The following is a 16,007-nucleotide window of genomic DNA, read 5'->3' as shown; positions in this document are numbered from 1 at the left end:
AGTTTGACTATGATTATTCTGAGATAGCTGCCAAACTAAATGAGCATTTTGCATCTACATTTACACATGAGGAGTTATTCAAGGAGGAGAGGGCCAGATGTTTATCAACCTCTAACAGGGAGCTAAGTGATTTTGTAATAACTGAGAGCAAAGTGGAGAAGAAATTGTTGAAGTTAAACATAAGGAAGGTACCTGGAGTGGATGGGATCTATCCAGTTATATTAGAGGCAGCAGAGGAAGTAAGCAAACCCTTAGCCATAATTATGAAAGCTTCCTTGGACTCAGGGGAGGTCCCCATGAACTGGAGAAGTGCAAATGTGTCCCCAATTCACAAAGGGGGGGAATCAAAGGGTGACACTGGTAATTACAGGCCTGTTAGTCTAACTTCTGTTCCAGGTGAAAATAATGGAGTCCGGTTAAGGAAGCAATGCAGAATCATATAGACAAGACTGCAACAAGACTGCAATTATAGTATATACTATCATATACTTGGATTTTAGGAAATCTTTTGATACTGTGGCACATGGAAGGCTACTGTACAAATTGGAGCATTATGGCATTAAGGGCAAGTTGCTACAATGGATAAAAGGTGGTTGAGTGGGAGAAGACAAGGAGTGGTTATCAATGGACACCGCTCCTCATGGACTAATGTTATTAGTGGAGTTCCCCAGTACTCGGTGTTGTGTCCGTTGTTGTTTTCGGTATTTATCAGTGATATTGAAGAAGGTATATCAGGGTTAATGTCTTAAGTTTGCAGATGATACGAAGGTTGGCTGAGTAGTTAATGACAGTAATGATAGTATGCTACTGCAACAGGATCAGGAAAAGTTGAGCATATGGGCTGAGAGGTGGCAACTGAAGTTTAACATTGACAAATGTAAAGAACTGTATATGGGTAGCAGTAACCCCAGAGTAACGTATCAACTGGGTGGTACTACACTCATGGTTGTGGAGAATGAAAAGGACCTGGGGTAATTGTGCAGTCAGATATGAAATTTTCTGAGCAGTGCAAAAAAGGCTGCAAGAGTAGCTCATGGTGTCTTGTCAATGATATACAGGAATTTTGCTAGCAGGGATAAGGGGGGGGGGAGGGTGATTGTCCTCTTGTATAATGCAACGGTCAGGTCACACCTTGAGTACTGTATACAGGCCTCATTTTAGGAAAGATGTAGAGCTGCTAGAATGAGTACAGAGAAGGGCAATGAGATTGGTGAGTGGAACAAAGGGTGATGTTACCAAGAAAGGCTTAAGTTCTGCAAATTGCAGCTTCTGGACACTAGGCACCTGCAAGATGATTTAATTGAGGTGGGTTTTAAATGGATTGAGCAAGCTCAATGCTAATGGGATTCTTCCTCTTGCTCAGATTACTCACCTGAGAGGTATAAATTCAAATTGAAAGACAATTGTAGAATAGATATGCAGAAATTCACCTTTAGCCAGTGGATGGTTGATAGTTGGAACAAACTTCCATCTGTTGTAGTGGAGGTCAGCAACTTAAATAAGTTCAAGGCAGAACTAGACAAACGGTTGGAGTGAATGGTTGGGTGAAATGGAAATGTTTTTTTTTTTTTTTTTTTGGCTGATGCTATGTAAGCTTGCTTTCTTGCATCATATGCCCTGGTAATGCTCAGTAGTTTGGAAGAAACTTTAATTGGCTGAGACATTATCCAGTAGAATTATGTGAACAAAATTTAAGATAGATTCCCTTGTTTGTGTGTCTGTTTCTCCTTCACAAAATTTGTATGTGCATATATCTCATTTGAAGTCTTAAAAAAAAAAATCATCAGATGAAATGGAAGAGTTGTTTAATGTGTTAGAAAGAGTAGTAGAAACTAATGGCAAAAAAAGAATAGTATTGGTTTTGGAATTATATTATAGCTTATTTCAACAGATTTAGAGTATTGGCCTTATGCTATGAGAGCTTAACATTGACAAATGTAAAGTACTACATATGGAAAACAGCAACCCCAGAGCCACTTATCAACTCTGTGGTATGAAGGGAATAGCTTCATTCTGTATGTAGCATTCAGTAAGCAAGTTTGTATTATATGCATTAGTCTTGTGGAGGCACTTCACCATGAGTTGCCTTAGTATTGCATTGTTCACTTTAAATAAAAAGTGCTACTCCAATAGAGAAGTATATTGCTATTTAAAAAAACAATAAACGAAATAGTTTCTGTTTATACTCTACATGGGGTAAAAAGGGCTCATAAGATATAATACAAGAATATTTTTTTCAGCAGTCACGCAGGCCAAAACCACAATCACCTCATGCTCATGTACTGTCATACCTTTGCATTTAACCAAGGCCATGAATTGTCATTTATTTAAAATGTGTGCTAATCTTCGGACTGCAGTTTCAACATTGCTTGGTGTCTCAGTAGTAAGTAGTTTGCCATTACTGGGTTGCCAGGTTATTTATAGTGCCTATTTCCCCACTAATGGTGTTAAACAGTACCAAATTTGTGGGCTGGGAAATGACATTGAATTTAAATAAATAGCAATATACTTCTCTATCAGAACTTTTTATTTTAAGTGAATACCAGGGAACTCACAGTGAAGTTTTAACCTATTTTAACCCATGTAACTGCGAGGTGCTGTTTCCTATCTAGTTTATATACTTTTCTTGAATCAGTGTGCTTTCTGATCAGCAGCATTACTCATTCACCTCCTTCTGTTTGTCTTTCATATACTTATTGCCTTATTGTATTAAAAATTAATGTCATTATCTAGTATATCAGAATGACACCACGTTTCTAATATTCCAGTTATGTTGGCATGCTTCAAATTCATCATATTAGTTAATTATGCCCCTAGCATTTCGTATACTAATATGTGAGAGACTGCATTGTTCTTTATAAATCTGATGCATGGGATGCATCTTTGTGGCAGGGCAGTTTGATCAGCATAATTAATTAGTACTATTTATGTACATTGTGTATGAAGGTGCAGGTGTTATTATCAAACAGTAACATAGTCTTATTTTTTTCATTTGTATTTAATTTTTCCTTTTGAATTTTTTTACAAAGTAATGTAAAATTACTTATGCTATGAAATTACTTATACAGTACTTATCCAAAAAAGTTTGAAATTGTATCAGTAATTTTTTTTTTTAGGAAAATTCACTGTTCTTAAATAAATACATGAAAACAGCAGCATGAATTATAGAGGGTCCAAATTTTTGAGGTTTTACTCTTCCTAGTAAAATTTTTATTTGTACTAGGTATGTCTGTTTATTCTAATTTATTCTGTTGTTTTTTATTTTGTACTATTAGACTCCATAGTCATTTTTTAAAATTTAAACATAGTTCTGCATCTATTGAAAATCGGGCACATGTTTATGACTTTTTTTTTTCTTATTTTGAATCCTAGAATATATCACAGTTTTTTGCACATTCAAAATAACATACAAGTATAAATGGAAGTATATTTTAGATATTTCAACTCTGCTCAAGAATAAAAAATGTGATTGGTACTGTCTTGGAGACCTTGTACCAAATGTCATGTCAGTAATTTAATGAATTTCCCCTATGTCCCTCCCCTTCCTAAAAGAAAATTTCTAAACATATACCTGAAATGCAGTGTAATATATATATCTAATTATAATTATTGTATAGTAAATGACATATATATTCAAGCAAACATGCTTGAGTATAGGTAGTGGAATTTTTCAGACAGCTTCTATTTTAACTAGAAACATTGCCTGTTGGATTTAATGGTTTCTGTGATGCTATACTTTATAATTAGTTATGTACAATATAATTAAGTTTGCTAGTAATACACTATTGCAAACAGTTGGCCAGTTTTTAGGTAGTGACACGTGGAGGCTAGTCCGATATTAAGCTGTTGCAAACTTTTCTGGGTATCACTTAGGCATATGCTTATGACTTCACCACCCTTATTTTGGATCCTAGAATACATCACAAGATTTTTTGCACAATTTTTTTGAAACACCCTATACATATAAATGGAAGTATACACTGAGTGATCACTGAATTATGACGACCCTATGAAAACTGAATGTGACCCGTTGACCACTTGAGGTACGAGAGTGCGGAGTTAGTCAACCTATGTAGCATAGATAAGGTGTCAGTGTTCAGTCGGTAGTAAAATTCCGAGCGTGATGGGTAAAAGGAACGATTTATTGGACTTTGATAAAGGACAGATTGCGGGTGCTTGACAAGCTACTGCCTCGATTTCCCAAACGGCTGAACTTGTGGGGTGTTCAACAGCTGCCGCAGTTAAAGTTTACCAGGACTGACGTCAAACTGGCCAAACAATGACCCGACGGCAAAACTGCAAAGGTCAGCGAAAGGTTGATGTTAGAGGTGAGCACCAGGACTGATGACTCGTACAGGCAAAAAAGGTGCAGCACCGTTGAAGAGTTGACTATCCAGTACAACATGGACCAACCTGGAACAATATCTGGCATAACCATGCATCACATGCTCGCATGTATGGGCTATACCAGCAGATGATCCCTACAGCATCCTCTCCTAACCAAGGTTCATCGATGTAAAAGACTCACCAGGTACAAAGAGCATGCAAGTTGGACATTAGAAGACTGGAAGAAGGTGTGCTGGTCGGATGAGTCAAGTTATTTACTCCACACTGTGAATGGTCGTGTACGGATTTGGTGTCAACAACATGAGGCTCTTCATCCATCATGCATGGTATTAAAAGTGCAGGCTGATGGAGGCGGTTGTATGGTGTGGGGCATGTTTCACTGGCAGGAACTTGGACCCCTGTTGCATGTGGAACAACGTATCAGTGGTCTCCGCTATCGTCAACTGCTTGTTGACTGTGTACACCCTGCTGTGTTACACTTTCCCGAATGGCGATGGTGTCTTCCAAGAGGACAATGCACCGAGCCATCGGACACTTTTTGTGCTGGAATGGTTTGAGGAACACAGTTCTAACTTCCAGCGTATCGATTGGTCTCCGAACTCCCCCGATATCAATCCCATAGAGCACTTGTGGGACACTATGGAAAGGCATATCAGGTGTCTGGATACACCAATCACCTCCATACCTGCATTGCTGACTGCATTACACACAGCTTGTTTGGCCATACCTCCCGAACGCGTCGACATCTTGTTGAATCAATGTTACGTCGGATAGCTGCTGTACTGAGGGCAAAAGGAGGACCTATGAAGTATTAGGTAGGTGGTCATAATTAGCATTAGCATTAGCAGAGGCATTTGATGCAAGAAAGCAAGCTTATGCAGCATCAGCCAAAAAAAAAAAAAAACCCACTTCCACTTCACCCCTCTGTTCGTTCAAAATACCTGTCCAGCTGAGCCTTAAACTTATTTAGGCTATCAACCTCCACCACAAGGGATGGCAGTCTGTTCCACCAACCAACCACCCGCTGGCTAAAGGCAAATTTCAGCACGTCTATCCTACGTCTGTCTTTCCTCAATTTGAATTTATGCCCTCTCAGGTGATTTTTCTGAGCTAGAGGAAGAATCCCATCAGCATTGAGCATGCTTAAACCATTCAAGGCTTTATACACCTCTATCAGATCACCTCGCTGGTGCCTAGTCTCCAGACACTGTAATTTGCAAAACTTAAGCCTTTCTTCGTAAGAGTACCCCTTTGTTCCATTCACTAATCTTGTTGCCCTTCTCTGTACTCGTTCCAGCAGCTCTACATCCTTCTTGAAATGAGGCCTCCAGACCTGTATACAGTACTCTAGGTGTGGCCTGACCATTGCCTTATACAATGGAATAATCACCTCCTTATCCCTGCTGGAAAAATTCCTGTATATCATTGACAATACTCCATGAGCTACTCTTGCAGCCCGTCTGCACTGCTCAGAGAACTTCATATCTGCCTGCACAATCACCCCCAAGTCCCTTTCATTCTCTACCGCTGTCAGTGTAGTACCACAGAGTTGATACGTTGCTCTGGGGTTGCTGTTTCCCGTGTGTAGTACTTTACATTTGTCAATGTTAAACTTCATTTGCCACCTCTCAGCCCATCTGCTCAACCTTTCCAGATCCTGTTGCAGCAGCATAGTGTCAGTAGTGTCCTTGACAACCCTGCCAACCTTTGTATCATCTGCAAACTTGGACATTAAGCTTCATATACCATCATCAATATCATTTATAAATACAGAAAACAATAATGGACCCAACACTGAGCCCTGAGGGACTCCACTAATAACATCAGTCCACGATGAGCAGTGTCCATTGATTACCACTCTCTGTCTTCTCCCTCTCAACCACCCCTTTATCCATAGCAGCAATTTGCCTCCAATGTCACACTGCTCCAATTTGTGTAGCAGTCTTCCATGTGCAACAGTATCAAAAGCCTTTCTAAGATCCAAGTATATAATATCAAAGTTATTCCCTGCATCCAGTTCTTTTGTGACTGCATCATAGTATCCAATCAAGTTGGTCAGGCAAGACTTCCCCTTAACAAAACCATGCTGTGTCTGAGCTATAACTAAAGTCTTGTCTAAATGATCCTGCAGTGCTTCTTTAACCAGTGCCTCCATTAATTTTCCTGGAACAGAAGTTAAGCTCACAGGTCTATAATTACTTGTGTCAGCCTTTGATCCTCCTTTGTGAATTGGGGTCACATTTGCACATTTCCAGTCTATGGGTACCTCCCCTGAGTCCAAGGAAGCTCTCATAATTATGGCTAAGGGTTTGCTTACTTCCTTTGCTGCCTCCTTTAATATAACTGGATAGATCCCATCCACCCCGGGTGCCTTTCTTGTGTTTATCTTCAACAGTTTCTCCTCCACTTTACTCCCAGTTATTTCAAGATTCTGTAGCTTACTGCTAGAGTTGAATACACCTCTGGCATTCCCCTTGCTGAATAACTCCTCATGTGTGAATGTCGATGCAAAATATTCATTTAGTTTGTTAGCTACCTGAGCAGGATCATCAACAGTTGACCCATCAATATCAAGTGGACCAATCTGATTCATCCCCTTCCTTCTAGAGTTTACATAAGTAAAGAACTCTTTGCTGTTTTTCTTTGCATCCCTTGCCAAGGATTTCTCGTAATCTGCCTTCGCCTGCCTAACCTCCTTTGTAACTTGGTTGCATATCAACTTGTATCTATCATAGGCTTCTGTGTCATGTGTTAATTTGTAAGTATCCCATGCATTTTTCTTCTCTGCCATATGCCTCATTAGTTCATCTGACATCCATTTTGGCCTAAACCTTGAACAATATTTCTTAGTTGGTATGTAAAGCCTAGTAGCTTCCAAGATAAGTTCTTTGAATGCTTCCCATTTTGAATTTGCTGTTGGTAACATCATCAGTTGGTTCCACTGTATAGAATTTAAATACTGTCTCAGTCCATCGTAGTCGCCTTTACGGAAGCAATAACCCTTCCCTTTACCCCTAATGGTAGTTACCTCTTTCAGTAAATCCCACTTCAGCACACTGTGATCACTGCCACCTAGTGGTTCATTTATCTGCAGATTCTTAATGCATGAAGAATCACTGCTGATAATCAAATCAAGAGTATTACTCCCTCTAGTTGCCTCCTGAACATGCTGATGTAGAAAACAATCATCCAATAAATCCACAAAAGTCCTGCTAGTGTGTGAGTAACCAGCCCCCAAATTCCAGTCAATATCTGGGAAATTAAAATCTCCCATTATATAAGACTCTCTGATTTACTGGCCCACTCTATTTCCCTGTACAGTTCCTTATTATACTCATCAGAGTCATTAGGCCTATAGCACACTCCTACTCTCAATTTTGATCTCCCAATGCTTATGTCACACCAAACTGACTCAACACTGTACTGTCCAGCGATGTCGACTGGCTTCACTTCCTTGGTTTTTATGTGTTTCTTAACTAATAGCATAACACCTCCCCCCTTCCTATCCTGTCTATCCTTTCTGTAGACGTTGTACTCCCCAAATTGCAGTTCTGCATCCCTTATATCTGTGTGACACCACGTCTCTGATATCCTAACAATATCTGCCTTTGATGTTTTGAGCAATACCTCAAATTCATCAAATTTATTTACTAAACTCCTAGCATTGGTGTACACGCAAGTATACCTGCACCTGTTTCTATTCTTAGCTACCCTAACACAACCCATGTGTTTACTTGTACCGCAATGGCTCCCAGCAGTCTCTGAAATACCATGCATCTTGTTTTTCAGGCTTCTGCTCATTCTAATAGAAGCAGTGCAAGAATCTCTTTCACCTCTGCCAGTGGCTACTGTCAATCTATTGGTCTTTGTATCCCCCCAAGCTAGCAGTTTTCCGACCCACCTAACACTGCCTCGATAGCATCAGCAAATATTCTTACACCCTTTCTATTTAAGTGTATCCCATCCCTGTAGAAGCAATCTCTCCTGTTAACAAGTGCAGTCCAGGCTGAAAAAAATTCTACCCCTTGAGCCTTGCACAATCTTTCCAGGGCCGAATTGATCGACAAGGCTCTCATCATATACTCCCTCCTATCGTGTCTGGGCAGAATTGCAGACACTTTCAAATTCAACCCTAATTCTCGGCTTTTGTTCAACAGTGACCTGTACTTGTTAAGTAATTCTGCCGGTCTCCTACTCTTAATATTATTAGTGCCAACGTGTACAACTATATCACCTTTTGTGCCCTTAAAAGATGATATTCGCTCTACAACGTCATCAACCTTTGCCCCTGGCAGACATACCTGTTCCTGTTCCACCTATCTTTTTTACAAAGCATGTTCCCCGTTTCCCTGACAATAGAGTCACCAACAACTACTAGTTCCAACTACTAATTCAGTGATCACTTGGTGTATTTCAGATATTTCAACTTTTCTCAATAATAAAAAGCCTGATACTGTCTTAGAGACCTTTGTACCAAATGTATGGGGTGTTTCTCAGCACTGACATCACTCAAGGAAGCCTTTTTGCTTGGGGGGGGGGGGGAAATACCATTCAGACTTTCACTGCATATCTGTATAATTAAGTACTTATAAGTGCTTTTATTTATGTAAATGTGAATTTATATGGATATGCATTAGCATTTTATATGGGCCTATAATAGTATGTGGTGTAGCTTTTTAGCAGTTCAGGTTTTTAAAAATATTTTTTGTATATATACTTTAGTTATGGCAAGACCAAATGACATTCATGTAGATGGCGAAGTTCGTGAAGGTCTTCTTTGTCCAATATGTCTTCAGGATTATGGATCTGTAAGCCAGTTACAGGAACACTTTGATGTAGCACACTCTGCAGATCATGATGTATTACAATCTCTTAAAGGTTTCATTGGTATGTTTATAAAATAAATAAAACTTAGTGTATAATACAACTTAATATGTAATACTTTTACTGTATTTATCCAGAAACAAAGTTAAGTTAATACTATTAGTGATATATGTATATTGACATCTTCGAACTTAAATTGCAGCGTGTTTTGCAACTAGATATTTAAATTCAAAATATTAGTATAGATTAAAAGTTGTGATTTCGTTTATTTTTTGTTCTCATTGATATATTTCAGGAAAAGCAAAAAGAAAGATTCTAAAGCAAGATTCTAGTTTTGATGATAAGAGACCATATGATGAAGACCATAATCCATCTGAGTTTTTTTTCTGGGATACCCAAGGAATGGGTTTGTCAAGTCTTTTATTTTCTGTTTTAGCTATTCTTGCCATTAAATCATTTTAAAAGTTTATGGAATAGTTTATAAAAGTTGATATCTACTATAGTTTTTGGACATGTGCCTCAGTTTATGATTGGTTAGGGGTTTTGGCTCTGCCATAATGCAGATCTTGACTTAAAATGGATTATATTGTTTTTGTGTCCTGTAATTTGTCCTGACTGATTTCACTATGTGATAGATTCATTTCACTCACTTCTGTTATTTTAACTTTTAATTACAAAGGACTTTTTCTTATCAGAAACATTAGCATTATCTCTTACACTGTTATCAACCATTGTTTCTGTGCAAACTTTTAATTCAATCAAAAAGACTAGTTATTGCTAACCAGTTTAATAGAAATCTAGTTATGGTAACTCTTTTATGATAGGCCTAAAAACTGGAGTGGCAAGGCCAATTAAAGAGGAGATTGAGCATTTAGTGGTAATAGTTGTCTTTGTCATCTTATTAGGATACTAAAAAGGGGCTGCATGTCTTTCTGTGAACGTGGATGAATATTTGGTAGAAATTTGCTATCATCTAAAAAGAATTGCTAAGAGGAAAAATAAATTTAAATAATTTCAGTTGATGTCTGCAGTTGAAGCATTTCGGAATACATTGGCTGTCTTTGGTTAAATGTGTAACTAGAATTGGTAGAACAAAGGCAACCATCTTTGAGAACTCTGTTTAAAGAGGAGGTTAGAAGTGGTGAGAAAAGCCATATGAACAACAACAACATAGGCGCCTCCGTAGCCAGGTGGGAAGGAGCAGCAGTACGCAGCACACGCTTCTTGATTAGACCGGGGTTCGAGCCCGTCACCACCAAATACGGAGGATGTGGAAAGGTCAGGGAATGACCACCGCATATCCCGGAGCAATATGGCCTTAGTTGCTAATGCTCCTAAAAACCAAACAACTAACTAACTAACCATATGAACACTTTCCAGAGTTACCAACTGAAAATTGTAGCAAGCAATCACTAGTGAGTGGTATTGGCTCATGTTCAAATCCAATTTATGAACCAAAAGTTTGAACTCAAGAAAAAGAACTCCTGAATCACAAAGATTTGGTGAAAGCAATCTTAACCTGGCGAAGAAAAAAACCATTAATTCTAGGCATGTTGTACTCAATCATGCAGAAAGTCTGTTCTTGTTCCTTTCTTCTGGCTTGAATAAGCAATTTGCTTGTTTCTTCTAAATGTTATGCCAATGTTTGAAAATCCAAATATAGCTCTTAACCTCTTAACCAAATATAGCTGTTACTTTGCTCAACATTTTAATAAATCCTCATAGTGATTCCGAGTGCGAAAGAATATTCAGCCAGGTGAGAAAAATAAAGAGTTCAGATCTTCTTTTCTGGTGATGCTTTGAAAATGCTCTTGACAGCCAAGTCTAGCCAGCATCAAAAATCTCCCTTTTTTCTCCTGCTTATAATTACCTGATCTCCATCTACATTGATGCCATCTACAGAGCCACTTGCAGCCAGCAGAGACCACAGATGTTCTGAGGAACCAGGTACAATAGATTTGGTTGGAAATACTGCAGGAGGCTAATCTACATCTGTGCAACTCAATGCTAAGATGCTTAGCTCTGTATGCAGTTGTGGTGGATTTACTTTATATCAGTCCATTGTAAGCATCATTTTGTATTGTTAAATGTGTTCACACACATTGGCATATACAACTGGATCTGGATATGAGGTTATTACCATGTTGGTTAAGATTTTTGCAGCTCTGGCAAACACTAAGTTTTTATATATATTTAGTCATTTTATTGACTTAACTGTTATACTAAATTATTTGCTATAAGTAGCTTTGTAGTGGTTTTGAAAGTTAATAAAGACACTCCCCGACTTACGTAAAGGTTGCATTCCGCAGAACTCTGCATAAGTCGATTGTTACATAAGTCGGAATTTCCCTAAATGCTTTTGCAGCACTCGCAACTATGCTTGCTGAATTTGATTGAAGCAAAAAGAAATGTGACGAACATGTAAATAGAATTATTTATTCATATAATTGATCAAATGGTGATCCGTTTTTTTTTAATCTCATGCATAGGAAAAATTACAAAAATTTCAAAATTATAAAATTACAAAAAAAAAGGGAGGGGACAGGCATAACGTCAGCAAGTTTTACCTTTCGAGCATAGTTGACAGAATCAATATCTTCACTTGAGATATTGATTGAGGGCTGTGGAAATTTAGAAGGGATTTTTTCCAACATATCACAAAATTTCTCTGCTGCTGCAGAATCGGCACTGGCAACTTCACCACATTGTGGAAACCAGTGCAATGCTTGAACCTATTAAACCATCTGTTGCTTGCCACAAACTTGACTTGGGGTTTGCCATACTTATCCTTAATATATTCATAAATACTTGCTGCTTTTGCTTGAACGGTCATTAGACTCAAGGGCAATCACTTCTGAATCTGATTTTACATCCATATTATTATAGCTTTTCCATCTTCCATATAGCACCTGAACGCTGTTTTGTGATCACTGTTGATCTTAACTGCATTGATCTTTTAACATGTTCTTTTATCCTTTAAAATAGTATTCACTGTTGAAGCAGCGAGACCTAATTCCCATGCAATAGATGACAAACTTTGTCCTGCTTCGTACTTAATCATTTTCGTCTTCATTTCTAAATCAATTTTGTTAATTTTCCTATCACTTCTACCACTTGCACTTACCATTGGTCGTTTTCCCTTCATCATTGTAATAAGTACTGTAAATAAAAATGAAGAGAAGATTCTGAAAATGTATTTATGTTTTTATATGATTGAAAATTTTAGTGAAGTGGAACAGATTTCACCATAATAACGTAAAAACCCACACAATTCCAGTTATCGGGATTATTGCACATGCAATAAGATTGAGTTTACTACGTGTTTATAATAGATTGCACTAACAGAAAAGCCCAATAAACTGGAAAGTGCAAATTGTTTTTATTGTTTTATGGTCGTGACCTCCAGAAATGTTCTTTAGAAAAATGTCAACAAAGCCGTTTAAAATTGATTCTTATAATGGAACATATGAGAATGATGAAAGGGTAGTTATTATAAAAATGACCTTTTAGAGCAGTAACTAGCTTAGTTATATAGAGAAAATTTCAACTTCCGAGGTCTTTGAACGAATTACCAAAAAAAATTGTGTTATTGGGTTCAAATTGCGATGTTTTCACAATACCCCCATTTATTCCTAAAGGATGCAGAATGCATTTCCACGATTTTTTTTTAAGTTTACACCGGCCGGCAAAAACTTAAGTAAAGTCAAATTTACAGAAGTCAAGTATTGCATAAGTCAGGGTGTGCCCTTACTTAGTGTCTGTAGATCTTACCATTCGTAACTTGCTGTCATTGTTTTACGATATGGAATGGTGTAATGTAAATCCCGAACTTCATAGTGTAAAGTTTAATGTAAAACTAAATAGTGAAATACTATGATTTTTAGCGTTTTTCACCAACCATTGAAGTAAAAACGAAAACCTAAATCTTAAAAAGCTTTATATTTAAATTTACAATAAATTTACAGCAGATCAAACACAATAAATGTGATTATACAAATAAAATGTTACTGATAATAAAATACTGAATTAAGATAGAATAAAGCAAATGTAGTTTACAGTGAATGTACAAATAAAATGATAATAAAATACTGAATTAAAATGCAATAAAATATACTAGATTAAAAGCGCTAAAATAACTGAAGCTTTCAAAGGCTTCTGCCTTTTTTCTCAACAGTGCACTTCTATTCTGCGGTGCCTCATTATATACCAGCAGGTTCACGGTGCATCTCACTTAAACGTGTACTGTTCCCATACATGTTGGAACCGGAAGCAGCTCGGGAGCGCTCCAGGCGAAAACGTTCATCCCCTCCAAGGATTACCGCCTCAAAGAGGAGATGAATGCGTGTACCCCTGTCTCTATTTATATTATTCCCAAGAGAACTAATCCGTAGGCTCTCGAGCCACTTGCGGTCCCAAAATCTATGCGCCCGATCAGTGATGACTGCTTCATCCGGGGAGATATGATGTTGCTTCTCCCAAAAATGTTCAGCTATGGCAGATTTACCATAATCCGCATTTCTTATTGCGTTTGTGTGCTCCCCCAGACGACCTTTGAGGCGTCGTTTTGTTTCCCCCACATAACACTCCCCACAATCCGGGCACTTGATTCTATATACGACCCCACATGTTTTCGTGTGAGATGGGGTCTTTCACCTGTGACACGACCGTGTGCAGCTTCCGACCTGGGAGCTGCACACAACGCATCTGGTAATTCCTTAGTATACGAGCTATATGCTCGGTTAAACCCGGATAGTAGGGAACGTATGCGGTGGCTATCGGTGTGAAGGACTCACATCTGCTCTGCCCTCCACTAATGTATTTCTCTATGATCCTCTGGGGGTACCCACACTTCAGAAGGTCTGCCGTAACACGCTCATACTCTATTTTTCTATCCTCTGAGGTACTACAATGCGATTTTGCCCTATCTACTAGTGCTCTTATCACACTGTTCCTGTGATGGTTGGCCTGAGCTGAGTTGTAATGTGAGTATTGGCCTTTGCACATAGGTTTTCTAAACACTTTTGTTTTCAAACACTGGCCTTCTCTACAGATCAACACATCCAGGAACAGCAAAACCCCTCCTTCTTCTACCTCAGAGGTGAATTGTATGAATGGGGAGAAGCTGTTAAGAAAATTCAACGTCTCATCATCACTCCCCTTCCGAATAATTGAAAACGTATCATCAACGTATCTTTTCCAAGGACGCATTGGGAGAACCATATCATTGAATAGTCTAGCCTCGAGCTCCTCCATAGCTAAATTAGCTATGATCGCACTAATGGGGGAGCCCATGGCTGCACCGTTAACCTGCTTGTACATGGTGTTACAGAACATCATAGTGGTGCTTGAAAGACATAACTCTATTCCCTTACATATATCCTCTAGGCTTAATTGTGTCCTACTATTCAAAGTGGTGTCTCTCTGTAAGGCCATGTACACACAACGTACCCCATGGTCAATTGGAATGCATGTAAACAGAGATGTCACGTCGAAGGATACCATAATTTCATTTTCTTCTATGCATTGTCCTCTTATAAATTGTGCAAACTCCTTGCTGTCTCTGATACTATGCTCAGAAAGCCCTACTAATGGTGACAGCAGTTTGGCCAGGAAACCAGATAGCGCATACGTGGGGCTGCCTATAAACGAAACTATAGGTCTGAGTGACACACCCACTTTGTGTACTTTTGGCAAGCCGTAAAATCTTGGTATCTGGCTTCCTGTTGCATGTAACGACCAATACCACTCCTTGGAAATCTTGTTAGACTTCATCCAGTTCTGCACCATTCTATTAACTTGACGTTCCAGGTTCAACAATGGATTTTTATGAATGATCTTATAGGTTGTTTGATCATTCAACAAGTCTAATGCTTTATTTACGTATGCCTCTTTATCCAAAACCACCGTTACTCTACCTTTATCAGCCGGTAGGACCACTACACTATCTTCTTGCTTGAGACTCTTAAGTGCTAGTCTTTGCTTTGTATTAAGATTAGGGGGAGCTTTCTTAGCTTGACTTAGAATAGCTGCTGTCTTTACACGAATTTCGTTGGCCATGCACACAGGTAATCTATTTACTGCTCTCTCAATGCCCATAGCTATTTCTGCTATGGGTACTTTGGGCGAAATCATAGCAAACTTAGGTCCTAAATTTAAGACTTCTATCTGATCTTCAGTCAATTGCTTACTACTTATATTAACGATAAAGTTGCTGTTAGTATTATTATCACAATTACCCCTGGTCATGGCTTGTTCCTTAGTTCTATTGAACTTAACTCATTTGTCTTTGTCTGTAAATGTCAGAAATCCGTTTTACTTTCGTCGATACCACACTAATCACTAATGACAAATGCATCGAGGTCACCCTCTCACTTAATTCAAAATACTGAATTAAAATGCAATAAAATATACTAGATTAAAAGCGCTAAAATAACTGAAGCTTTCAAAGGCTTCTGCCTTCTTTCTCAACAGTGCACTTCTATTCTGCGGTGCCTCATTATATACCAGCAGGTTCATGGTGCATCTCACTTAAACGTGTACTGTTCCCGTACATGTTGGAACCGGAAGCGACTCGGGAGCGTTCCAGGCGAAAACGTTCATCCCTTCCAAGGATTACCGCCTCAAAGAGGGGATGAATGCGTGTACCCCTGTCTCTATTTATATTATTCCCCATAGAACTAATTCGTAGGCTCTCGAGCCACTTGCGGTCCCAAAAGTGCTTTTAATGCTTTTAATCTAGTATATTTTATTGCATTTTAATTCAGTATTTTATTATCATTTTATTTGTACATTCACTGTAAACTACATTTGTTTTATTCTATCTTAATTCAGTATTT

The 16,007-nt window shown here is 38.4% G+C and overlaps 1 protein-coding gene across 1 annotated transcript in view; it reads left to right on the top strand.

Moving 5' to 3' along the window:
• Positions 1-16,007, top strand: part of Rbsn-5 (Rabenosyn-5) — a 93,482-nt gene that overhangs the window by 22,340 nt on the left and 55,135 nt on the right. The window contains exons 2-3 of the mRNA XM_090373811.1: positions 9,070-9,234; positions 9,467-9,577. Coding sequence (XP_090229937.1) covers positions 9,072-9,234; positions 9,467-9,577 — 274 coding nt within the window. The 5' untranslated portion in view covers positions 9,070-9,071. The remainder of the gene's footprint in view (positions 1-9,069; positions 9,235-9,466; positions 9,578-16,007) is intronic.

The sequence above is a fragment of the Mastigoproctus giganteus genome, chromosome 5, assembly GCF_048544385.1.
Source record: "Mastigoproctus giganteus isolate SK-2022 chromosome 5, ASM4854438v1, whole genome shotgun sequence".
In the NCBI taxonomy this organism is placed as follows: Eukaryota; Metazoa; Arthropoda; class Arachnida; order Uropygi; family Thelyphonidae; genus Mastigoproctus; species Mastigoproctus giganteus.
This window is presented reverse-complemented; position numbering and strand designations above follow the sequence as displayed.